This window comes from Mesoplodon densirostris, chromosome 10 (assembly GCF_025265405.1).
Source record: "Mesoplodon densirostris isolate mMesDen1 chromosome 10, mMesDen1 primary haplotype, whole genome shotgun sequence".
NCBI lineage: Eukaryota > Metazoa > Chordata > Mammalia > Artiodactyla > Ziphiidae > Mesoplodon > Mesoplodon densirostris.
In genome coordinates, this window is record NC_082670.1 from 105,201,285 (window position 1) to 105,226,575 (window position 25,291).

Below are 25,291 nucleotides of genomic sequence, written 5' to 3' on the forward strand. Positions count from 1 at the left end.
GGGCCCGTGAGCCATGGCCACTGAGCCTGCGCGTCCGGAGCCTGTGCTCCGCAACAGGAGAGGCCACAGCAGTGAGAGGCCCGCGTACAGCAAAAAAAAAAAAAAAGAAAGACTTCCCCGGACTTCCTTGGTGGCGCAGTGGTTGAGAGTCCGTCTGCCGATGCAGGGGACACGGGTTTGTGCCCTGGTCTGGGAGGATCCCACATGCCGCGGAGCGGCTGGGCCCGTGAGCCATGGCCGCTGAGCCTGCGCGTCCGGAGCCTGTGCTCGCAACGGGAGAGGCCACAACAGTGAGAGGCCCGCGTACCGTAAGTAAGTAAGTAAATAAATAAATAAATAAAGTGTACAATTCAGGGCTTCCCTGGTGGCGCAGTGGTTGGGAGTCCACCTGCCGATGCAGGGGACACGGGTTCGTGCCCCGGTCTGGGAGGATCCCACATGCCGCGGAGCGGCTGGGCCCGTGAGCCATGGCCGTTGAGCCTGCGCGTCCGGAGCCTGTGCTCTGCAACGGGAGAGGCCACAACAGTGAGAGGCCTGCGTACGGCAAAAAAACAACAAAAAAAAGCGCATAACGTGATCTTTATGAGGTAACGGTACTATTGTCTCCATCTTAGGGGTGGAGAAGCAGGCACAGAGCAGTTAATTCATTGACTTTGTCACCCAGTTATGAGGGATAGAGTCAGGGCTGAACACAAAACGTGCAGGACCAGAGTCCACGTGTGTAATCACTGCACCATCCTGCCTTGTAGGTGTAGAGCAGCCTTGCCAGGTCTTAATCTTTACATCTAAGATACAGTCCCCAGTATATACAGCTGCATGCTCATCCCCATGTAGGATAAGCAGGGTGCGGACAGCTTGGGGATTGTTCTGATGAATCAGGGTTAATCAGCCACAGATCTCTTTTTTAAAAACAGCAGAATGAGACTTCCGTGGTGGCGCAGTGGTTAAGAATCCACCTGCCAAGGCAGGGGATTATCAGTTTATAGACTATGACATATCCCATCATCCATACACAGGCAGGATACTCAAGGTGAAGAGAAAAGTGACATCTGTCTTACCACAAGCCACGTGTCTTCTTCGATGCTTTGCAGACTGATTGCTGTAGGTGGAGGTGAAAAGTGCTCGAGTTTTGCAATGTCTTTCGCCTTTGCAGATCAGATTCCACACACGTGTGGCGTCTTATGTCACATGACGCATCCCAGCAGCCTTGTCAGATGTTGACGCTGCTTCAATAGGAAGAATCCTTTTGTCTTGCCTGTAACTTTTTATAACTTGGGAAGTGTTCAGGGGTTGCCTTCAAGTTTAAGAAACTAAGCATGTATTTTCTCATTAAAATATACTTTGAAAATTATGGGAAAAAGGGCCATTTTTAATTAAGATGCTTGGGTGTATGTAACTGTAATCATTTCTTTCCAAACACGGTGGAGACATTAGTAAGTACTGTACTGTGAAAAATGTTTATTAAAATTCTCATTTTGCTTTCGAATACTAAACAAAGACTTTTTGCTAATGACTGAGATACATATCTGAAAACATGATAACCAGAATTGAAAATAATGCAAAACAAACCCTGACAAAGGATGGCCATTTTCTCTTTTAAATTCACCTAAATCATTTGGTCCACCAGTTTTAAATTACATAAATTTTCACACTTTGTTAAACTGGGAGATAAAGCTGTGTAATAAAAACAAAAAGTAATAGGGCTTCCCTGGTGGTGCAGTGGTTAAGAATCCACCTGCCAAGGCAGGGGACATGGGTTTGAGCCCTGGTCCAGGAAGATCCCACATGCCGCGGAGCAACTAAGCCCGTGCGCCACAACTACTGAGCCTGCATGCCTAGAGCCTGTGCTCCGCAACAAGAGAAGCCACCGCAATGAGAAGCCTGTGCACCGCAATGAACAGTAGCCCCCGCTCGCCACAACTAGAGAAAGCCCGCGTGCAGCAACAAAGACCCAACACAGCCAAAGATAAATAAAATAAATTTTTTTAAAAAAGTAGTAGATAATTATTGCAGAGCAGTTAGAAAATGCAAAAAAGTATAAAGAAAACAACCTATAGCCCATCACTGAGAAGAACTGTAGACATTTTGGCATACTGCCTTCCCATCTTCTTCACACATTCCGCTGTCTTTTAAATATTGAAATGTAAGTGTTGTTACTAACAGAATTTCTACTTCGCAGGTATCAGCGTAGCGTGGAATGGGCCACAAACCTCATGCGAAGACAAGGCCAGGATGAGAGCACAGTGCGTAGACTCCTTGAGGATTACACAAAGCCCCTTCAGCATCTTTGTCTGCAAAGGAATGAAGAGGTCCAGTCGTGTCATGAGCTGAACTCTGAAATGGTGTCCGAAACGGAAGGCACAGAAGATAGAGAGAAACTTTCTGCCATGAATGGGATTGCAGGAAAGTCGAGCGATCTAGAGGATCCCAGCAGGCGATCAGACCGCCTGCAGGAGGGCTCCGGGCCTGACCCGATCCCTGCCCACGGCTCGGGTGGACACATGGCGGAGGTCACCGCTCCTGTGCCCCACGTGCACTGCGGCAAACAAGATGTTCTCCTCCCGCCCTCTGGCGCTCAACCTGGGGACAGCAGCCAAAGAGCGGGTCTGGTCCCGGCCAGAGAGAGAGGGCCTGAGCACCACTACGTGCTGGTGGAGGAAGTCGTGTGTGACGTGAGTGAGAGGGAAGACGCCCCAGCTGGGGACGTAAGTAGAAGGAGAGAGGTCACCTCCTCCAGGGCCATCTGTGTCTGGCCCAGAGGAGAGGCTGGCCAACAGGGACGTCCCTTACTCAGAACCGGTAGCAGGCCCGTGTTCAGCACCCGGGGCATGTGAGAGCTGGTGCAGGACACACACTGCAGACCCTCCAAGGGCACCAGCCAGCCCTGGGTCCCAGCCCCAAGGGCTCAGTAGTTGTGAGAGCTGTTTCAACTGAAACTTAAAAGTCTGTGAATAGCCTAACTTTAAAAAAAATATATGAATATATATATATATATATATATATATAATATTTAAATAACATACCTGTAATATATAACATAACATATAAAGTAAAGCAGGTCCAGTAACATTCTCTCCTTTGCCAAGGAGAAGAAGAAATGCAACGGTAGTTACGCAGTCTTGAGTGTAGCGGTGGGCAGGGGCTCAGGTGGGGCGGGCAGCCCTCACAGGAGGAGGCTGGGGCGCAGAACTAGATCCGCTTCATTAAGGGACCTACAAGATAGTTGCCCCAGCATCATCTGTAGCAGCTAAAAGTGAGAAACAGTCTAATAGTTAAATAGCATGAGAAACACCCATTTGAAGAAATATCTCGCCTTTAGAGCGGAGTTTATGAAGTCTCATTAAGAACATAGGCATATGCTTGTGAGGTGCAGTTGGGTGAAAAAAAGCAACACATAAAGCTGACCAACAAAACAATCACTACTGCAGGAAAAGTTCATGGGCGATAAAAGAAAGGAACTAAGTCAAAATGTTAATGCAGTTGACCCTTGAACAACTTGGGTTTCACTGTGGGTCCCCTTTTGAAAGAGGATTTTTTTCAGTAGTAAATACCGTACTGCTGCACGACCTGCGGTTGGTTGAATCTGCAGATAGGAAAGAACGCAGACGTGGAGGGCCAGGGCCGGCCGTGACTTACATGCAGACCTTCGACTGCCCAGAGTCAGCACCCCAGCCCCCTTGTTGTTCAAGGGTCAGCTGTAGTAGAAAAATGAAAACGTATTTTTCTACATAAATAATAAATTACTTTTCTACATAAATAAATTTTTTAACAGAATTAATCCAACAAATGTGAATCGGGGAAATTTAGAAGAAAACGTTCGTTTTAAAATGCACCTTCCTCCAGGTAACATGTAGTGCTCCATTTGTTCAGTATGTATTTTATTTTTCTCTTCAGTTGTCGCCAAAAAAGAGACTGATATGCAGAAGAAATCCATTTAGGATCTTTGAGTACTTGCAGCTCAGCCTGGAAGAGGTATGTTCCCAGCATGTCATCTTCTCAGCGGTCGGTCTCTGGGCCTGGGCAATGCCATGTAGATGAGTCCACCTCAAAATGCAGTTCTGTGTGCAGTTCAGTACTGAGGTCACCGCAGGCAGAGTCCACAGTCGGCCTGCCTGCATTTCACTGCTCGGCCTTCATTTCATTGATTCTAAGATGTCCATTTGGGGCGGGCCTGCCCCGTATCATCCCACAGAGGTTTCAAGGGGGTTGTCTGAGCACTTCTTTTCACATCAAGGTTTCAGATTGTCCAAATATTGTGTTACTAATTTTTAGCAGCTTCTAAAAAACATACAGGTTTATTGAGACACAGAGCACATACCATACCATTCATTCATTTAAAGTGTATAGTGGTTTTTAGCATATTCATGGAGTTTCGCCAGCTTTTCACAGGCTTCGATGCATGCCCCGAGTCATGTAGTGACTGCTAATTACGTAAATGGATTCTAGGTATTTCCTTCTGCAGAATTACTAACACGTGTTCCCTTTACTGCGTTCTCCAAAGTTGCTGCAAGGGGCTTTCTAAATCTGCCTCATATTTTCCATCTGATTTGGGGTTCCTCTGTCCTGCGTTCACGCGGCCATCATTCCCCCTTTTTGCTTATGTCTGTACTGTACCCGGATTTGACGACAGCGCCCCTTCCTCTGTCTCCTGTCCTTGGCTGTGCAGGGGTGCTCCTGCCTGTCTGGAGGCTCCTGCAGCATCTAGCTCAGTGCTTGGTGTATCTTTTGGTCTCAGGCAGTGCTTGTTGAAAGCGTCCACGCTGGTCGTTTCATAGATGTGTTCACAGAGAAGTGATTGTGTCTCTGTATTCTCTTTACCTCCTAGGCTGTGCTTGCTTCCTTGCAGTGAGGCCAGCGGTACAAAGAACGGGCTCTCAGAGCAGGAAAGGATGTTGGGATTTATTTACTTCATCTCCTCAGTTTACAAATGAGACAGCTTAGTCTACTGTCGAACACAGTAGCCACTAGCCACATGTAACTGTTTAATTAAAATTGTGCAAAATTAAAAATTCTTTTCTTGGTTGTGCCAGCCACGTTTCAGGCGCTCAGCAGGCACCCGTGGCTACTCTGTTGGACAACGCTGGGGACACCATCCTCTAGGTCCTTGACTTCTCTGAGCCTCAGATTTCTGCTCTGTAAGATGAGGGTGATGTAACAGCTTGTTCATAATATGTTCTGGAATTAAGTAGTGCACGTGATGGCTTCAGCACCGTGCCTGGTGTATCGTAGATGCTCAGTAAGCATTGTGCCTGCTGTTTCTGTCATTACCATCATTATTAAGTCACTTGTAAAAGCTATTTAGTGGCTGCTTGGAACTCTTCCTTTTTTTTTTTTTTTTTTTTTTTCTTTTTGCGGTATGTGGGCCTCTCACTGTTGTGGCCTCTCCCGTTGCGGAGCACAGGCTCCGGACGCGCAGGCCCAGCGGCCATGGCTCACGGGCCCAGCCGCTCCGCGGCATATGGGATCCTCCCAGACCGGGGCACGAACCCGTATCCCCTGCATCGGCAGGCGGACTCTCAACCACTGCGCCACCAGGGAGGCCCGGAACTCTTCCTTTTGCAATCAGTGTTTAGCAAAAATATTACCAGGGACTTCCTATGTGCCAGGCACTGGGCTGAGTACTAACAGTACAGAGGTAAGCAGTATGTGGCTCTGGCCCTAAGATAGCCAAAAATTGCATTTCAGTGTGATGGGCACCATGTGGTGTGTGGGCTCTGCCAGTGCTGCTCCTCTTGTACCCCATGTCTGACATCTGTGAGGCGCTTGATAATTATTTGTCAAGTGGATGTGTACAAGGTGGGATGGGCACAGAAACTGGTGGGTCCCAAAGGGATGCGAGCCACCTGGAAAGACTTTACAGGGTTGGTGGTACCTGGAGGTGTTACGGGGTAAATAGGGGATTGCCACGTGGACACGGGATGGCAGGCCCTTGCATGCAACGTGGTCCCGGAAGCGGCCGCCCAGGAGGGGAGATCACGGAGGGCGCGTCCACGAGTAGGGGTCTGACCTGGTCCTGGTGGCACTGGGGCACTGCAGGTGGCTGTGCAGGGGAGTGGCAGGGACCAGAGCTGGCATCTGGGTGAGGGCAGGCTGGAGGGCTGAGCCATCAGGAGGCAGCCAGCCTCTCAGCTGTAGGGGCAGCAGCAGCGGGCAGAGGGAGAGAATTCGGTGTCAGAAGCTGGGGGCTGAGCCTCACTGCTCCAGGCGGTGACCAGCTGATGCTTTTCACTGACTGTGCTGCTCCCTCTTCCCAAAAACCCGCTGAAGAAATGCCACAGTAATGGGAGGCAGGAGACGAGGTGGTTCTCGTTCTTGGAGGCCGCTCGGTTCCTGAGAACATTCCAGAGACATGTTGCAGAAGTTTCCAGGGAGCGTGCAGTTAAAGCCGGCTCCGCTTCCCAGTTCTGTTTTGGCAGGTTTCCTTGGATGAATCACCCGTGTTTGATGGCACCACCCGTACAGTGTAACATGTTTCCATAAATGTCCCTCAGGAACACGGGCAGCCCTGCTGTGGTGATTCAAAGCGGTTCTTAGGTTTTGAGAATGGTGAGACCGAGCTGACTGAGAGATCTGTCTCTGAGAGCTGTTTTTCATTTTAACGCTCCAGGCCCTGACCGGATTTAGTGACAAGACATTAAAACCATCATTAAGCTCATCCGTCCATCTTATTAGTACTATCAAAGTAAAAACTCACCCGTGAGATTTCGAGGGTCTAGCCTCCAGCCTCCACAGACCTCCCCGGTCTACTGATGACTTAATTTCTAAACAAAGCCAACTTCATTGGATTAAGATCCTCCCCATCTATAATAAGTGCTAAGAGCAGCTTGCATAGGTTCATAAAAGCTGTTTTAGGCCAATTAAAAATGAGGCTTCAAAAAAAAAACAAAAAACGAGGCTTTGGTTTCATCAGTTCTTAGGAAAATGTGTGTTTGCTAATAATGGAAAGTTTCTGAAGAACTTAGATTCTGATGGATAGCAGGAGGCCATCTCTTCCTAGTCAAGGACTGGATTGAACCTTTCCCAGCTACAGTGTCTTTTTAGAAAGGCAGGGAAATTAAATGAATTGAGCAGTTAGGTGCTTTGAATGCTTTTTTGGGGGATCGGGGGCGGGGGGGTGCTGTGCCTTGCGGTTTGTGGGATCTTAGTTCCCCGATCAGGGATTGAACCTGGGCCACAGAGGTGAAAGCAACTCCTAACCACTGGACCACCAGGGAACTCCCAGCATGGTCTTTGTAAGTCTTCACTGAAATCTAACCTCATTAAATCTTTAAGAAGGCTTGATCATCTCCATTTTCTAGATGAGGTGGGAGGGTTTAAGTGACACTTCCAAGCTAATGAGATTTCAGCCCAGGTCTGCTTATCTCAGTGTATCTTCCTGTTCTGCCACTGTGAACCCAGAAGGGAAAGTTGAGGGAAAACGAAAGGAAAAGAAGGACTTGGCTTTTTGAGGAACCACCTTTTCTTTTCTGTTGCACCTTTTGGCCACCATCTGTGTCCGTCTGAAAAAGCAGTGTGTTGTGTTAGTAAGTAGTGGGCCACAGGAGAGCAAGCGGCAGGCTGTCACCAGTAGCTAAAGGAGAAGCAGGACAGTGTCCACCCTGAGGAAATGGAGCTGAGAGACCTGCCCTGGGTGGCCTGGCCACGTGCTCCAGACCACAGGCGGGATCCACACCTGCTTCTTTATTCTTTCAGCACACGCACTGAGCCCCTTCTAGGTCAAGGGCATGGCAGGCAGAGTTTCTGTCTCACAGAGTTTACATTCTAGCTGGAGAGACACACTTAAGAAAGATGCTTTCAGGCGAACATAAATGATCTGAGGAGGTGGGTCGGGACAGGGTCATGCAAACTGGGTGGTCGGGGAGGAGCCCTCTGAGGAGTGACCTTTGACTCCGGGTGCGGGAGCAGCAGTTACAAAGGCGAAGGCAGGAGTGAGCTCAGTGTGTCCGGGGACGGAAGTGAAGCGACCATCTAGGGAGAGCGCTGGGCGAGTGCCACGAGACGCCTGGGAGCCAGGGGCCTTCATGTGCTGAGAAGGTAGCTCGGGCTGCCCGAGGGGACGGGCTGCGGGGCCGGAGCACAGAGGCCTTTGCAGAAGTCCAGGCGGGAGGCGGCGGCGGCCCGGATCAGGGCGCTGGACCCAGAGAAGCGGGCCTGGCAGGTAACCACCTGCATCTTCAGAGAAGCTCTCGATTTGGATCTGGGTAGAACTAAAGTAGTTCTCAGGGACTTCCCTGGTGGCGCAGTGGTTAAGAATCCGCCTGCCAATGCAGGGGACATGGGTTCGAGCCCTGGTCCGGGAAGATCCCATATGCCGTGGGGCAACTAAGCCCGTGCACCACAACTACTGAGCCTGCGTTGTAGAGCCCCCAAGCCACAACTACTGAAGCCCACGCGCCTAGAGCCTGCGCTCCACAACAAGAGAAGCCACCGCAATGAGAAGCCCGTGCACCGCAACGAAGAGTACCCCCGCTCACCGCAACTAGAGAAAAGCCCACGCACAGCAACGAAGACCCAACACAGCCAAAAATCAATCAATCAATCAATAAAATTTAATAAATAAATAAAGCAGTCCTCAAACCACTGTACTCTTAAAAATTACTGAAGGACCCCAAGGAGCATTTTTACATGGATTATATCTGTCAGTGTTTACCAAATTATAAATTAAAATGAAAACTTAAATATGTGTTTACTAACTCATTTTAAAATAATGATAATAAACCCACTATACATTAACAAATAATATTTTTATTAAAAATAACTGTATTCTTTCAAAACAAAACAAATCCAGTGAAAAGAGCAGCATTGTTTTTCATTTTCGCAAAGACTTTAAGGTCTGGCTTAAGAGAAGTCCCCTGGATTCTCACATCTGCTGCTGCGCTCAGTCTGTTGTGGTGTCACGTGTCTTGGAGCCTCTGGGGAGAATGAGTATGAACAAGGCCAATAATGCCTTGATCTCACAAAATGGTTTTGACTTTGAGAGTTCCTGCAAGGGTCATGGGGACCCCTGGATCCCCAGACTGACCACACTTCAAGGACCCCTGCTGTAAAGAGAAATGTCATCAGGTGGCCAGGAGAGGATGACGGTGGGGTGGATTGGGGCAATTCCTGAGGGTCAGGAAGGTGTGTCCTTAGCAGGACCTTGTCGCTGCTTGAAAGCCCTGCACCTTCACAGCCTGTGTACTCTTGCTTCCTGAGCCCTGGGCGGGGAGGACAAAAGCCATCAGCACCACTGTGGTGGAACAGAAGCCTGAGGGCTCAGGGCAGGGACCGCCTTCCTGCTGCTACCTGCACCAGAGGGCCCTCCAGGATACCTGAAATCTCATCTTCCATCCTCATGTTGAAAAAGAAAGTAGCATTTAGAGCCACCATTTCTTCGTCACTGACTACGACAGACCAGTCTCACCTGAGCTGTTGAGGCATGAACGCAGATCCTAATCCCCTTCCACAGGCAGAGCCAACACCGGGGCCTGTTTGCTGTTGTCAGTGCTTGGCATCGTCTTGTTTTTGTCAGAAAGTTATTTTTATTTCCACGTCAGTGTGATTTTACTCAACTGGGCCCGACCTTGTCTGCCGTTCCTCTTGCCTCCCCACGTGAGTGAAACATGGTGCCTTTTAATGAAGTTAATGGAAAGATGGGGTTTACTTGATTGGAAATCACTTTACAGCGAGAGTGACCAAGAAACTCATTTGGTTTACACAAACCAAGTCTGCGTTGCCTACTTTCCACAATTTCCTACTTACTTTTTTCTATAAATTCTTTTCTCACTTTAGTAAGGTTATTTGACAGAGGAAAATCCAATGAGCAAAGGTTTCTATTGTTGTTCTTGCTATTTACATGATTTTTCAGTTTAGCCGTGTGGTTTTTATAAAGAAAAAATATATGGAAATTTTCATAGAAATGTTTTGTACTGATTCTAAACCATTTTATGACGTTCATATTTTAATCCTTGAAATTTGAATGAACCATTTATGTTTAAAAATATGTGACCATTTGGATGGTGATAAGGACATTAATTTGTATTTAATGCAAAGAGAAATCAGTCTGTAAAATAATTTCTCCACGTGGAACAGTTTCTGATGAGCATTTTCTGCTTGCCCTGTTTTTAGGCCTTCTTCCTGGTCTACGCTCTGGGATGTCTAAGTATTTACTATGAGAAGGTAAGATGTTTTATTCAGACACAGTCCACTTAAAATTTTCCTGATGTTAAAAGCAGGTTGTAGTAATTTCCGTATTGCTTTAATACAAATGTGTCCACTTTCACTGGATAAAATTGGAATTGAATTTTTTCTCTAAGTTTAGGTTTTGGGTCCTGAATTGGGATTGTTCAGGCAAAAGCCAGCTTTGACCCTTTCAGGCTGAATTTCATTCCCAGAGACTAGGAGGATAGCAGTATCTTCTATAATGATCAGGAAATCTGTCAGAGCGGTACCAAAAATTAACAGCAAAAGTAGAAACCACCCATGTTTAGCACCTGCTTCAGTAAAGGCTGTGAGTTAGGAACTTCATATGCAGTACTTCTAGTCCTCACTTGCGCCTGTAAAGACTTTTATAGATGAGGTAACTGAGGCTGAGGAAACAAGTAACTCACTCAGGGTCACACAGCTGGTCTGGTTAGAATTAGTATTTGAACCTATGTCAGGACAGCTCCAAAGCCCATGATTTTGTGCTGTATCCTGCTGCCCTTAGCAGAACGTTAATCCCAATGCTTGCCTCCTGGTAGAGGAATTGGGTGGAAGGCAAGACTTCACTGTACACTTTTGTACTTCTTGAATTTTGGCCCATGTGAATACAATACCTATTCAAAATAATTCACGTGAAATTAAAATTAAGATGAAAAAGGTAAGCAGAACATCAGAACAGAGAAAATACATTTTATTCTGTTGTTGAGGGTACGTATTTTGTCATTCATCTGCTTCTAACTGTGTAAGTCCCCTTCATGAGTATTCCAGTGGCTTGGAAACAGGTGTCTAGCGACGGGTGACCCATTGTCTGAGAGGGGGGCCGTCCTTAGCCCACCCCACCTCCTCCCCTGGGCCTTCACTGACATTTGTCGGGGAGTTCCAGCTGCTCCGTAGAACCCTCAGCCTCTGAAACTCGGTGGGCTGTCCAAGCCGGAAGTTCAGCCTTCTCCACAAGACTGTTGCTTGTTTTGGAGGGGGGGTGGATTTCAAGACCACACACATATGGAGTTTCCACCTTAGGAACAACCGGTTTTGTTTTGTTTGTTTGTTTTTTTTAAAGGAGAAAAGAAAAAACCAAAAAACCCAACTCTAGCTCATATTTATGGTGTTAAAATCTCAGGCTGAGACAAACTGAGCAAGTCTCATTGAGTGACTGATCCGTAAACCAACTAACTGAAGGACTGGCATTTTACTCAGCGCTGAAATGAAGTGGAAAACCTTCCAAGCTTACCTGGTCTTTCCTGTTGCGTTTTTGTGTTGACACATCAGAATGTTCTCTGAACCGTTCTCAGTGTCTTCAAGTCTGACCTTAGAAACAAAATTCCCTTTGAAGCAGTTGGATTACTAACTTGTGCCTTGCGATAAATGTTCTAGTTTCAAAGACTAAATGGAGCATCTTTTTATAAAAACTTTTACAGAATTATTTTTGGCTTTTCTGAATGTGGCCTGACATACCGCAGCTACCCATTAGGGTCTGTGCATGCTGGAACATGCGCCCTCTGGCTTTGGTGGACACCCGGCCCGCCCCCATTCCTCTGCCTGGACTGTTCTCCCACCAGCAGCCCCTCCGCTGCCCTCGCCCGCTTCGCTTGGCTGCTTCCAGTTTGCAGGGTCTCAAGGGGGCCTCTCACAGGGCCTCTGGGGCAGTGCTGTCCAGTAGAAATATGATGCGAGCCTCAGATGGGAGCCACATGCATAGTTTAAATTTTTCTGGTAGACACATTAAAAAGGGTTTTTTTTTAAAGTCAGCTGAAATTGATTTACGTTATTTACATAGTATATTTAACCCAACATATTTAAAATTGCTGGGATAATTTATATTCTTTTTTTCATACTCAGTTTTGAAATTCAGTGTTTTTCTTACACTGGCAACACATCTAAGTTCAGAGGAGCGGCTGGCTGCCGCCACACTGGACAGCGCGGGTCTGGATCTTGTGGTTCAACTCTTTGTCGTGGACACCATGTTTGTTTATCTTCTGCTCACACTTAGTACAGATGTTGTTGATTCACCAGCTGGTTAATGGGTGGATACATATGTCATAATGCTTTGTTTTCCCCCAACAACTGTAGGAGCCTTTAACGATTGTGAAGCTCTGGAACGCCTTCTGCGTAGTTCAGCCTACGTTCAAGACTACGTACATGGCGTACCATCACTTCCGAAGCAAGGGCTGGGTGCCCAAAGCGGGACTTAAGTACGGAACAGATTTGCGTAAGTGATTCTTGGCTTGGCAGGTGTGAGCACCAGGGTTCACATCAGATCCTGGGGTGAAAATCGAATTGGTTATATGTGCTGTTGCTGTTTTTTCCTGAGATGATGGGTGTCCTCCTGCCTTAGAGAATAATGTTTGGATCGAGGTAGAGGGCATGTTTCCCTCTTTTCCGCTCTGAGATCTTAGAAGAGAGTCCACAGCCCGTACCCCCGCCTCTCATTAGTGTGTGACTGTGTGATGTAGGGTAGTCCCTTATCTTCTGGGGTAGCCTCATCTGGCAGATTGTGTGCAATACCATTAATAATCATTGTGTAACTGCGGTGATAATCCAGCTGTCATTTATTGAGCCCTTACATGTGCCAAGCATCGTAGGAGACGTTTGACCTGCACGACCTCGTTTAATCCTAATAGCAGTTCTACGAGATCAGTGCGCACAATCCTCATTTTTCCGATAGGGAGACTGAAGTTGTGAGAGAGAGGGTCATTTGCCCCTAAAAGTTTCCAGGGTCAGTAACTCATAGTCCTGGGCTTTGAATGCTGGAGCCCAGGCTCTTGGAAACTTCTACACAGTACTGCCTCCCGCATCTTTATTTATAGGAGGGAGTCGGGACCCGGTGAGCACCTCATTCACCAGATAATTGCTCAGGGTCTTGTGTGAGCCAGATCTTCTTAGGTGCCAAGAACACAGAGGTGCACAAGACAGACAAAACTGCCTGGATGGAGCTGCTCACATGCTGGGGTGGGGCAGGGGTGGGGAACAAACAAGCAAACACATAAATACGTACTGTAATTTCAGGGTACTAAGAAAAATAAAGCAGAGTACAGGAACAGAGAGTAAAAAGGAAGTTAGGGTGGTTAGGAAAGGACTCTCTGAAAAGATGTGCCCCAAACAACAACAGAAAGGTAACTACAGTGAGGGAACAGGTCACTTGACAGTCTGGGGAAGAATACCTGAGGCACAAAGGAACAGCCAGTGCAAAGGCCCTGAGGCAGGACTTAGGAGCAGCACAAGGACAGTGCGTCTAGAACTTAGAGGTCCGAGGGGGAGAGTGACGTGAGGTGATGTCTGGGGAAGATCACGTGGGGCTGGGCAAAGACTCCGGATGTTATTCTGGTTATTGGAAGTCTTGGGAGATTTTGAGCAAAGGAGTGACATATTCAATAACTTGATTTAGTGGGACCTTTGTGTGCTTTCTTACTAATAGACATCGGGGGGCGGGGGACGGGAATGGAAGCAGAGAGAGTAGTTAGGGAAGCTGACCTGACCAGCCCTGCAGACAGAATGATCAGGACTAGCTCGAGATTAGTTTGCCAGGTTTCCAGATAATTGCGTGGCCCACAGGTCACAGCGTTTCAGTACGTGACGTAGCTGTCGCACTGCCGTCACTGGCTCCCCGCCCTGCTCTCCTTTTCCTGCCCCGTGAGAATAGCCTTTCCGTGTGGGCGCTTGGCAGGCCAGTGTGCTCCCCGAATGGGCGAAACCTGAGCAGAACTTTCCAGTCGACCAGGCCACAGTGATGCGCTCTGAGGAGGTGGGGGTAACGGAAAGAGCTCTCGGGCTTGCACCGGTTCCACGTCCTACTACCTGTGTGACCTCAGGGAGGTCACTTCATCTCCCTGAGCTTCCGTTCACTCATGTAACATGGATAACAGCATCTTTATAAGACAGCATCTTCTTTATAAAAAATAAAAACAAAACGTTGCCGGGGGAAGGGACCTCTGTTGAGTGCCTTGGAAGCATACCTGATTGCGTGTGTTTTCAGTACTCAAGCTGTATTTGTGGATGGTGAGTAGAGAAAACTTTCCTCATTTAAAAATAAACTGCCTTGGGCTTCCCTGGTGGCACAGTGGTTGAGAGTCTGCCTGCTGATGCGGGGGACATGGATTCGTGCCCCGGTCCGAGAAGATCCCATATGCCGCGGAGCTGCTGGGCCCGTGGGCCGTGGCCGCCGGGCCTGCGTGTCGGGAGCCTGTGCTCCGCGGCGGGAGAGGCGACAGCAGTGAGAGGCCCGCATAACACACACACAAAAAAAAATAGGGCCTCCCTGGTGGCGCAAGTGGTTGAGAGTCCGCCTGCCGATGCGGGGGATACGGGTTCGTGCCCCGGTCTGGGAGGATCCCATGTGCCGCGGGGCGGCTGGGCCCCGTGAGCCATGGCCGCTGGGCCTGCGCGTCCGGAGCCTGCGCGTCCGGAGCCTGTGCTCCGCAACGGGGGAGGCCACAACAGTGAGAGGCCCGCATACTGCAAAAATAAAAAAATAAAAAAATAAAAATAAAAAAAAAAATAAAAAATAAATAAAAATAAAAAAATAAAAAAAATAAAAAAATAAAAAACTGCCTTATAAGGCTGGATGAAAGGACAGACAGATGGACAGACTTTTTTTTTTTTTTTTTTTTTTTGTGGTACATGGGCCTCTCCCTGTTGTGGCCTCTCTTGTTGCGGAGCACAGGCTCCGGACGCGCAGTCTCAGCGGCCATGGCTCACGGGCCCAGCCGCTCCGCAGCATGTGGGATCTTCCCGGACCGGGGCACGAACCTGTGTCCCCTGCATCGGCAGGCGGACTCTAAACCACTGCGCCACCAGGGAAGCCCTGGACAGACTTTTAAAAAGAAAAGAAATACATCAGCTGTTGTTTCCCAACCCCTCAAGGGCTTTGCCCCAGGAGGGGTGTATCATGCCCTTGGAGCTGCTTGTGTGATTAGTGTGAGACCAGGTTTCTGGCCCAGCAGTGCCATGAAGGCTGTCTTCACATTTCCTGCTTTAGGGAGAATTCAGGAGCTGCTCTAGCCTGGGGTGAGAGGAGCAGCTTCCTAAACTTGACCTCTTCTCCAGGCTCTACACGGTGCTGCTGGTCTCTTAACAGTATCATTTTAATTTTGAAGGCCAGTGGCGTGATCACACATACCCTAGAACTGCCGACACAGGCCACACCCAGGCCACACGTGCTCCCTTAACAATTATTTCTGCTCGCAGAGGTAATGACTCGTGACAAAGGGCCGTTAGGAAATTCACATCTTATCAGGGAAACTCTTCCCTTGACTGTCTTGTCAATCAGATTTCATTCCAGGAGCAGCACTTGGAACAGGTGATAAGATCTCAAATCAGGCACAGCTGCCGGGCCTGTTGGCCTTGATTGCCCAGTGCTGAAAACCAGGCCAGAAATCACTTGGGAGCCTTTCCGTACATCCCCCCCAACCCCAGAAGCTCCTGTGGCTGCTGGCTCGTATGGTGACCAGGTGCCAAAAGCACCAGGTGCCTTGGTGCTTTTCTTCTCCCGTCTTCCTTCATCTTCACGCTCTGTGAGGCGTGTGGCGCTCACCTCCTTCAGTAGCTGAGGAAATTGAGGTTTCGAAGGGTCAGGGGAGTTGCCGAGGGTCTCTCAGCTGGTCAGTACAGAGATTAGGGCTGTTTGGGTCCCAGCTCTGTGTACTTCCCACCACACCTGACTAACATTGCCAGCCAGAAAGCCGAAAACCAACTCCAGGCTTCTGTTTTTGTCTCACACATTCCCACCCGTTCCAATTTTGGGTTCACGTGGACTAAGTTTGATCATGTGATTCCCCAGCTCCCTGCAAATTAGAAGCTGCAAAACAGGTAGAAGGAGGGGAGCCGTTAGAAGCCAGCAGAGTTACAGGATGTCCAGAGCAGAAGAACCATCGCTGGTCGTGGCACCGGCCCAGAGCTGGTGGCCGGCTCTGCCCCCGGGGAGAGGCACTGGGGCCCCGTGCTCCTCACAGAGCAAAGAGGTGCACCTTCCTCCCATCCTCCTCTTCAGTTCTTTCCCAAGCCACCCTCTTGGCTTATTCTTCTAATCAGACATTAAATGTTTTTGTTAACATTTTCCACATTTGCACACATAATCCATATTAAATCCTAAGTGTTTTTGCATGCAACTCCTGAGAATATTCTCCTCCATAATTATGGCATCATATAATACCTAAGAGAAACCAGAATTATTCATTAGTATTATTAATCAGAATAATTAACAATTCATTATTGATTATTCATTAATATGCATTAATTAATTATTCGGTAATATAATATCACCAAAAATATCCAGTCCGTATTTCAGTTTTCCCACTTGTCCCCACAGTGTCTTTTGTGGCTGTTTTGTTTTTGATTTTTTTGACAGGCTCCACTCAAGATTCACTTATCACATTGAGTGCATTTACCACTTTTAGTTTCCTAGGGAGGCCATGAGAAATGACCACAAACTGGGGACATAAAGCAGCAGAAGTTCTAGAGGCCGGAAGTCTGAAACCACGGCGTTGGCGGGGCCATGCTCCCTCCGTTCCTTCCCTCTTCCAGCTGCTGGTGGCGCCAGCTGTTCCTTGGCTGTGGCTGCGTCCCTCCAATCTCTGCAAAGATCCTTTTTCCAAATAAGGTCACATTCACAGGTCCCAGGGATTGGGGCATGGACATATCTTTTGGGGGCCACCATTCAACCACTGCAGTCTCTTCAGTCTTTTTGAATCTAAAAGAGTCCCCTCACCTGTTTGTTTTCTGTGACATTGACTTTTTTTGAAGAGTCCTGTAGGGTGTCCCACAGTCTAGGTGTGTCTGATCACTTCCTCGTGGTTAGATTCGGGCTTGCCGTTTTTTTGCAAGCACGGGTGACGTGTGTCCTCACTGGGCCATGTCCAGGGATGCCTGATGTCAGGTTGTCCTGCTGGTGATGCCGTCCGTTTGCTAGGGCAGCCATTGTCAGGTGTCTGCACTTTTCCTTTTGTAGTTCACAAGTGATTTGTGGGGTGACACTGAATATCTGGTCCCCTAGTAGTCATAGTGGTCACCCAACTTGATTATTGCCCTGATCACTGTGTTGTGACTCAAGCATTCCTTCCGCACATCTTGTCTGGTGTTAGTGTAAGAAAGCATGTTTCCTCTCTTCTCCCTCTTCCTTCAGACTTTATTTTTAAATACCCACTATTTCTTAGACTTCAGAAGCTTTCATCTTTCTACTTGGGAGGCATTTTTGTAAAACTGTTTCATTTTTCCCTCTGAATACACTGTTATCATCGTAATCTCTATTATCATGGGTAACTCTTCGAGCGCCTCCACCTGCATTATTACCCCCATTTTCCATAAGGAGATTGAAACACAAGTGTCATCATATGGTCTTGGCACTGCTGAGCCTTGAATTGGGGTCTGACGGATGCCATGTGTATGCTTTTGACCCCTAAGCTGCACCTCCATCGTAGTCAGGCATCTGAATGGCCCGAATTGGGGGTCGGAGCTGCTTTCAAGCTGTGTCACTTTCCAGATGCATCTTAGGTGAAGGATGTGTAACTGATCATAGATAATAGCATATGAGGGCTAGAGAAGATTTTAATTTCCCCTCATGTCTTCATTTTATGATTTTGGAGACTGAGGCGCAGGGAAGTTAAAAATGTGTTTAAAGCCACACAGTTAGGAGTGGCAGAGATCAGGCCAAAACAGAACCCCAAATTCAGTCTCACCCCCGTACAGGGTGTCCGTCCACTGCACCACATCCCCAGAAATTGAGAAATGTGGGCCCTTACACAGTGTTTAGATATTTACTTAAATGTGGGCCCTCACACAGTGAATTTGAGCTGACTTGCCAAATACTTTAAATACAATTTAAATAGGAAATATGTTCATAAGAAGGAAAGGTGACCATGGAAAATATATGTGAAGGGTTACTGTATCACCCATTGGGTCCTAAACTGGTTCTGACCTCGTGGTGCGTGAGCTAAAGGGAAGCGTGATTAAATACCGGGTTTATGCCCAAAAGGAAAAGTGCTACCCGTTCCTCAAAGGAAACAAAGCTTTTCTGCCTTGGTTTTTGAACAAGCTCACGGATATAATTGTTTGTTAGTTAAGGTAATTCCTGAGGCTGTAGTTACATATAAACTCCAGATTTCATGGGCTTAATTAACACTAGAAGTTAATTCTGTTCATGTGAAATCCAAAGCCAGTGTCTGAGTGGTGGGTAGGCCAACTCCCACAGGGACTGCAGGGGCCCGGCTTCTTCTTGTGGTCCCACGAGCTTCCCTCGGCCTCACAAAGGAACAAGCACAGGCTTGGTGCCTGGGAGGGTTTCCGGGCCAATCTGGAAGTGCCCCGTGACACACAGCCACTCCTTGCTGCTTAGGAGGCTGATACGGTATCTCTCACGTGCCTGGAGAGAGAGCAAACAGATCTGGTGGGCAGATCTCCGCATCCTGCCACAGGCTGTGCACCCCCGAGGGCTCGCCTGCATTTCCACGGTCCACGTCAGACCCCGGCCAGCCACTCTGACCTCCACAGACTGAATGAGGTGGGCAGGCGGGTCTCTGAGTGGCGTATGTGCTTATGTGACTTCTTCCCCACTTGACTTTGAATTTCCTAAAAGTAGGCATGAGTCTCATTCATCTTTAGCACCAGCACCTATCCTGTACCGGCCAGAGGAGCTCAGACCCTGAATAACGATTCAAAAGATTTGAAATGAATGACTGAATGTTGGTCCTCATTTTACCAACTTGAGACGCTTGACATGATTTCAGACTCTCTCTCTGGAGAGTGTAAGACAAGAGACAGGACAAAAATTGCTCATACTTGGATTTGGAATTCGTTTGTGGGGTGCTGGTGGGACCAGGGTATTAGGGTCTTGGCAACAGATTTGCTTTGCTAATTTTTGTTCTAGGGGAAAAAACGGTTTGGGTTTTAAAAATAGACCACAGGGTGTATTACAGGTTACCCACATACAGAGCACTGGGTGTTTGTGTGCCTTTGGAGAAGAAAATACTTTATAAGTATAAAATGAGACTTTGATTTCGAGTGGTTATACGTTTTCTTTCTTTTTCTTTGCAGTGTTGTATCGAAAAGGCCCTCCATTTTACCACGCAAGGTTTGGAGTGATTTTTTTTTTTTTTATTGGAGTATAGTTGATTTACAGTGCTGTGTTAGTTTCTGCTGTACAGCGAAGTGATTCAGTTACACATACACATATATTCATTATTTTTTAGTTTCTTTTCTCATTTTGGTTATCACAATAATTGAGTGGAGTTCCCTGTGCTATGCAGTGGGTCCTTGTTGGTTATCTATCTTGTACATAATAGTGTGTGTGTGTTCATCCCAAGCTCATGATTTATTGGAATGATTTGTAAATAAGTTAATGGCTTAAAGTGACAGGAGGAAATTTCTGAGCCCCAATTAATTTTCAGAGGCACACAAATAATTAGAGTCAAATTCCTCCTGGCTTCATAGGAATAGATACTATATGTCTGTCCCTTATAAGTTAAAGTTGTTACACTATGTATAAAATAATAAGTAGGTCAGGATAATTTATGTTTTAGCATTAAACATTGAGTTAATCTATGTAGTTACTACTCTACATTAATTATTCATCTTCATATAAGTGAGTAGTATTATTTAAACAGTTGAGTGAATTCACGGCTTTCATGTTGGGAGAAATATTTCTGTTCCTTTCCTGTAAGTGCTGAATCAGGCTTATAGTTTGTAATGTAAAGTGTGAATTTTTCATTAATACTTTTCCCAGTAGTAGTCTAGGGGAATTCAGGATCAGATGCTGTGTGTTTTATTTTCCATATTTTCGTTCTTGGTAGGACAAACATTGTTCTTTTTATTTTATTTTCATATTTATTTATTTTATTTTTGGCTGCATCGAGTCTTAGTTGCAGCACACGGGATCCTCCGCTGCGATGCGTAGGCTCCTCGTTGCGGGGCTTGGGCTTCTCTCTAGTTGTGGTGCTTGGGCTCCAGAGCACGTGGGCTCTGTAGTTGTGGCACACAGCCTCTCTAGTTGTGGCCCGCATGGTCAGTAGTTGCGGCACACGGTCTTATTTGCCCCGCAGCATGTGGGATCTTAGTTCCCTGACCAGGGATCGAACCCACGTCCCCTGCGCTGGAAGGTGGATTCTTAACCACCGGACCACCAGAGAAGTCCCAAGCACTGTTCTTTTTAAATGGGTTGACTTCATGCTTTTTATTTTTAAAACACCCTTGCCTTGTTTTCCAGTTACTCTGTCATCATCGAGCTGGTGGATGACCGTTTTGAGGGCTCTCCTCGCAGACCTCTCAGCTGGCGGTCCCTGGCTGCCTTGAGCAGAGTTTCAGTCAGTGTCTCCAAGGTAACACCGCATCAGCTTTGGGGTTCATGTGTCATTTAAATGGTTGGATTTTTCGTCTTAATTGTGGTAGAAGCATAAAAGTCATGTGTAGGAACCGCAGAGCATTTATGTGAACGAAGCTCTGGAAGCTGGTCCTCCTCTCCGTTTCTCCCCCCACCAGCTGGTGCACAGCTCCAGGGACGGAGCTCCGAGGTTTCCCATGGTGATGGGTGTCAGTGGGCATTGCCTTCCTCCCTAGGGGCAAGCCCAACCAGCACGTGCTCAGAATCCACTCCCACCTATTCACAGATGACTCAATAAACATTGACATGTTTGTTTTCATAGGTAGCAGGTCTCTCAAAGAGAGAGAGGAAGGGAATTAATATTTATCGCTAAACACCTTATGTCTTTTCTCACTACCCTGTTATCATCCTCATCCGAAGGGTGAGGAATCAGAGTCAGAGATGTTGGGTGACCAATCCAAGAACACACAGCTCATGAGCAGAACTGGGGTTCAAAGCCAGAGCCATGTGACTGCCCCGCTTGTGTTCTCCTATATCCCACTGCCGTCAAGTTAGGAGGGACATTTCGTCTCATACCAGCACTACAAAGAATGGAAGTTGTGTGTGTTCTCTGTTACTCAGTAGTTCTCCGAGTTCTCCTTCCCACAGCTGCTGGAGGCGTGCAGGGCGTTGAGGCCGGGAGGGCCAGCAGGGTCCAGAGGCAGCTGCCTGGGTGCAGGCTGCGTTGCTTAGGCTTTATCCTGTGAAAGTAACTTTGTCCTAGAGAAATAGGGGTCTAAACTGTTTCCAGTATTGAATATTTTAAATGCTGTGTTTATAATCAGCATATGTGCTCTGTTTGCATTCTCCTGCCATGCCAACGATGACTGAACGGCAGGTGTTTGGTCTAGAGTGGGGCCTGGTTACGTTCCCGGGAGGAAACGGACATGCTTTGTGAGCTTCGAGTAACACACACTGAGGGGCTGGAGACGGCCGTGCTTCCTGCCCAGATTTGGATTTGGTTTGTGGGATACGGAGTTTGTTTTTCATGTCTCAATAGGAATTTATGCTGTGCTATTTGATTAAACCCTCCGCCATGACTGACAAAGAAATGGAGTCACCAGAATGTATGAAGCAAATTAAAGTTCAGGTAGGTGAACTCGGAGACAAATTCATGTCGTCACAAAGGCTCTGCCCAGCGTATTGCGTCCCTTGGAACCTGTGGTCCCGAGACAGGACAGGAAAAGCATCTCGCCTCGGCCACGAGAGCCCCCTCAGGTCCTTCCCCTCTGAACCCAGCCTCTCTCCCCCTTAACCCTGTGGCCCCTTGTCCTGTGACGTCCTCTGGTTTCCGCCCCTGGCACTCAGCTGAAACTGCCCTCACAGCCTGCTGGGAGCAGCCCAGACCTCTCCCGGGTCTCGGCCCCTGAAACGACAAGGGTCGCTGTTGGCTCGCCGCCTCCTTGAACATCTTGTCTGGCTGCTGGGGGCCTGTGTTGGGCTGAGGCTCCCGCATCTTCCTGATGGGGTTTTCTCTGCCGGCACTGCCGATCCGCCACCCAGTTGCCCATCCTGCAGCAGGCCAGCCGTCGGTCCCCAGGGCCCAAGCGCCTAGTCCCCCTGTTTATTCTGCTCACACCCACTGGCTTAGCTCTTCATAAATTGCCAGTCGAGACCCACGTCTCCCTTCCCCGTGCTGCCCCAGACACACCGGCACCAGCACCGGCACAGACCTGGTTCTGTGTTGAACACTGGGTTCGCACCAGCGCTCCTGTTCCTGAAATGTGCTGGTAGGAAACCACAGCAAGGGTAGCTCTTAAAATCTTGGGGTGATTACTGTAGATGCTGTAGATGTTTCCACATAAGGTTTGCTACATTCACATTTCTCCAAATGTTTAGTTACAAGGAATGGGGAGCAGGTATCATCCTTGGACATACAGCCCTCGACAAAATGTCTCTGCGATGCTGGATGCCTAGCGTGTTCGTGTTCGTTCATTTCTGTTTTTGAAATTCAGTCGCCTTTGTATTTGGATTGGTTACAGGAGGTGATTCTAAGCCGTTGGGTTTCTTCACGGGAGAGGAGCGATCAAGACGAACTTTAACAACTCAGCCTCAGGTTTCTGATTTCACCAGCAAATATTACTGAGTCTCCTGTATAAGCCAAGTTCAGGGCGAGGTAAAGAGTCCTTTTGTTGTAATTGTCCATTAAAGTAAAAGTTTTAAAGGGCTTGGCACTCCCAGCACCGGAAAGTGTTAGTTAAAATTACACAGGGAAGAAGAGCCCCGTGCGGGGACTGCAGCTTCTGTCCTTGGATCGGTCACTCACTGCCCCCGGGCCTCTCGCCTCGGGGCCTCGTCCTTTCTGCGAGGGGGCTGGACTAGGCCAGTCCCAAGAGGACTCTCCCAGCAACAGGCCACTTCCGTTACTCTCTGATTTTACCTGAGATGGTAGTTTCTCTCCAGGCGGCTCTGCAGTTTTCAGGGCACCACTGTGCACCTGCCTCTCTCATTACCCACGTCCAGTCTGTCCTGGAAGAGGGGTCTCTGTCCACACGTCTCCAGCTCTCCAGGAACTTCAGCCAATCTCACAAACATGGGAAATTCCATTTACTGTCTACCAAGGATTTCTGTATCATAGGAAGAATTTTAAAACCAGTTACCTCATTATTTAATTCTCAGTGAACTCATTGGTGGGTACGTTGTGTAGAGTACACAATATTGTACAGGGTTAGATAAGAATTGTATCTTGCTTCACTGAACTCGTTATAAAATAAAAATATGTGGTGAAAAAGTGAATGGAGATATATAGTGAATGCAATTAATATTTGGTAAAACACAGTAAACGAAGCCCTTTTTAAATTGTTTAGATGACAATGAAGAGTTGCCTGAGGGGCAGCGGGGGTGCGGGGGGATGGGTGGAGGGGACGGTGACCAATGTCTGAGAACCACCCAGCGCCCAGATTCACATCACCGGCGGGCAGCCTTCTCGTTGACGCCAAGTACCCCAGAAGCGGATGGCTAAGAACCATCTTGAGAAGCTGTGAGATGAAAAAAACCAAAATGGGCCTCTGTTTGCATTCCCTTGACCTTGGGCTTAGAGCTCCTGATGCCGGAAGATTCTGCTTGAGGTTGAGTGTTCAAGGGGTTGCTTCTCTTCTCCTCACGGTACTGCTCTGGCAGCCAGACCGTTAACGTCGGCATGATCTGCGTCTTCAAGATTTGGCGTCCAGGTGGTGGAGCTCCTCTTCCTTCCCTGTTGCAGACCAGTAAAGCCCCTCAGTTTGAAAGAGCCTGTGGCAGCCTTCTTGCTCTTCATCCGTGTTGAGAGTAGTTGGTCAGCGTTTTTACCGTCCGCCTTGCTTACTCCAGGCTCCTGACACAGCAGAAGACTTGGCTTTGAATCATCACTTTATCAAAACCTTGAAAGTCAGCAAAAAATGTCCAGAGCCGTTGCTTTCCTATTTCATTCATCATTTGTGATGACACTCCTTTCCAAGCCTAATCAGTGCATCGAATGCCTTTATGGTAAAAACTCTGCCATGAATCCTTCGTCAAAGTTCAGTCACCCTATCAGCTCTCTAGGTACTGTATCATCACCTGATAGGCTTTGAAGGTTGTGGTGACTCCTTGGAATAAAGGCTACATTAAAGGTGTGTGAAAGCGGAAAGACCACAGTTATTATCCGTAACAGAAAGCTCTAGAAGGATGCCTAGAAGCATCATCTTCTGTCAAAGAAGCCTTGTGTGAAAGATTCTCCTGCGTCGTGTATGGTTTGAACACCGTGTAGCAGACCATGCGCTTTGTTTTCAAAAAAGCTCAGGTTCATCAAGATTGGAAATTTGCTCTGTAGTACAGCCATCTTCGGGAATTTCGGGGTTCACTGGGGGAGCTGCTGCAGCCTTACACGCAGCTGCAGTCAGGCTTACATAAATCTCCCAGACCTTCCAGTCTGGCTTTAAAACCGAAGTCCATCACCAAAGCCTCGTTCCCCATCACTTTTCTAACTCTCCATCTGTACCAGCATGTGCTCAGTGGCATCACGCTGACTGGCTGTGCATCCTGCATACACGAATCTCACTAGCTTGATAAAAATAGCTCCCATGCTCCAGAAGACTGCGAGACTTTGTGGAACCCACGCGTTTCACAAGTTGTGCTTTGTCACCTACCCAATGCAAAAACCATGCACAGGAAAGGGACGCACGTACTTGGCCAAGGTTATATCTTTTATATGATCACCCCTCTCAATATACTGTCGCTCCAGCTTTTTTTCCTAACAGAGGGAATTTCCTCAGCCTCTGAAACGCACCTGCTTTCTTCATGGACTTCTCCACTTCCAGAGGAGACAGTTTCACCTAATAAAGTGGGGAAAATGAGCTGATAACACACTACACACCTAAACAGCGTAAGTTCCCGGCAGTCGGCTAAGACAGCAGCGTGTGCTGAGGCCTCTGTTCGGTTAAGACACTCAGAACTTGAGTGATTTTGCGGCAGGCTCTTAGGTATTTGTCATTTTTCACTTGGATAGCCAATATGGGCTAATGTTTTTTGCAAACCATTACAGCCAATATTTGGATAGTGAGAGTTGAGATGGGGCAGATACCTTTGTGTTCTTGTTTATCCCGTAGCAGCCTCTGAGTTCAGGGAGTGGGACGCTCCACAGGAGGAATAGGGCGGCTCAGAGGTGTGGCTGCCGTACGCCACCGCCAGGATGTCCACGCGGGGGACTTGATCCAAGAGCCCTTGGCACCTCTGTGAGGTCACCACAGCTGAAGTGACACCGGCCCAGAAAAATCATGTGAAGTCAACAGAACAGCCCTGCTAGGG

At 47.9% G+C, this 25,291-nt stretch overlaps 1 protein-coding gene across 4 annotated transcripts in view; it reads left to right on the forward strand.

The window, feature by feature from the left end:
• The window catches only part of TSEN2 (tRNA splicing endonuclease subunit 2), a 41,262-nt gene extending 17,995 nt beyond the window's left edge, over positions 1-23,267 (forward strand). For 3 of the 4 annotated variants that reach the window (XM_060109709.1, XM_060109708.1, XM_060109711.1), the window contains 8 exons: positions 2,180-2,705; positions 3,895-3,972; positions 10,108-10,158; positions 12,253-12,391; positions 19,207-19,243; positions 20,375-20,486; positions 21,528-21,617; positions 22,510-23,267. In XM_060109709.1, coding sequence (XP_059965692.1) covers positions 2,180-2,705; positions 3,895-3,972; positions 10,108-10,158; positions 12,253-12,391; positions 19,207-19,243; positions 20,375-20,486; positions 21,528-21,617; positions 22,510-22,569 — 1,093 coding nt within the window. In that variant the 3' untranslated portion in view covers positions 22,570-23,267. The remainder of the gene's footprint in view (positions 1-2,179; positions 2,706-3,894; positions 3,973-10,107; positions 10,159-12,252; positions 12,392-19,206; positions 19,244-20,374; positions 20,487-21,527; positions 21,618-22,509) is intronic. The other variant, XM_060109710.1, reaches the window with a different exon arrangement.
• The last annotated feature ends 2,024 nt before the right edge of the window (positions 23,268-25,291 follow it).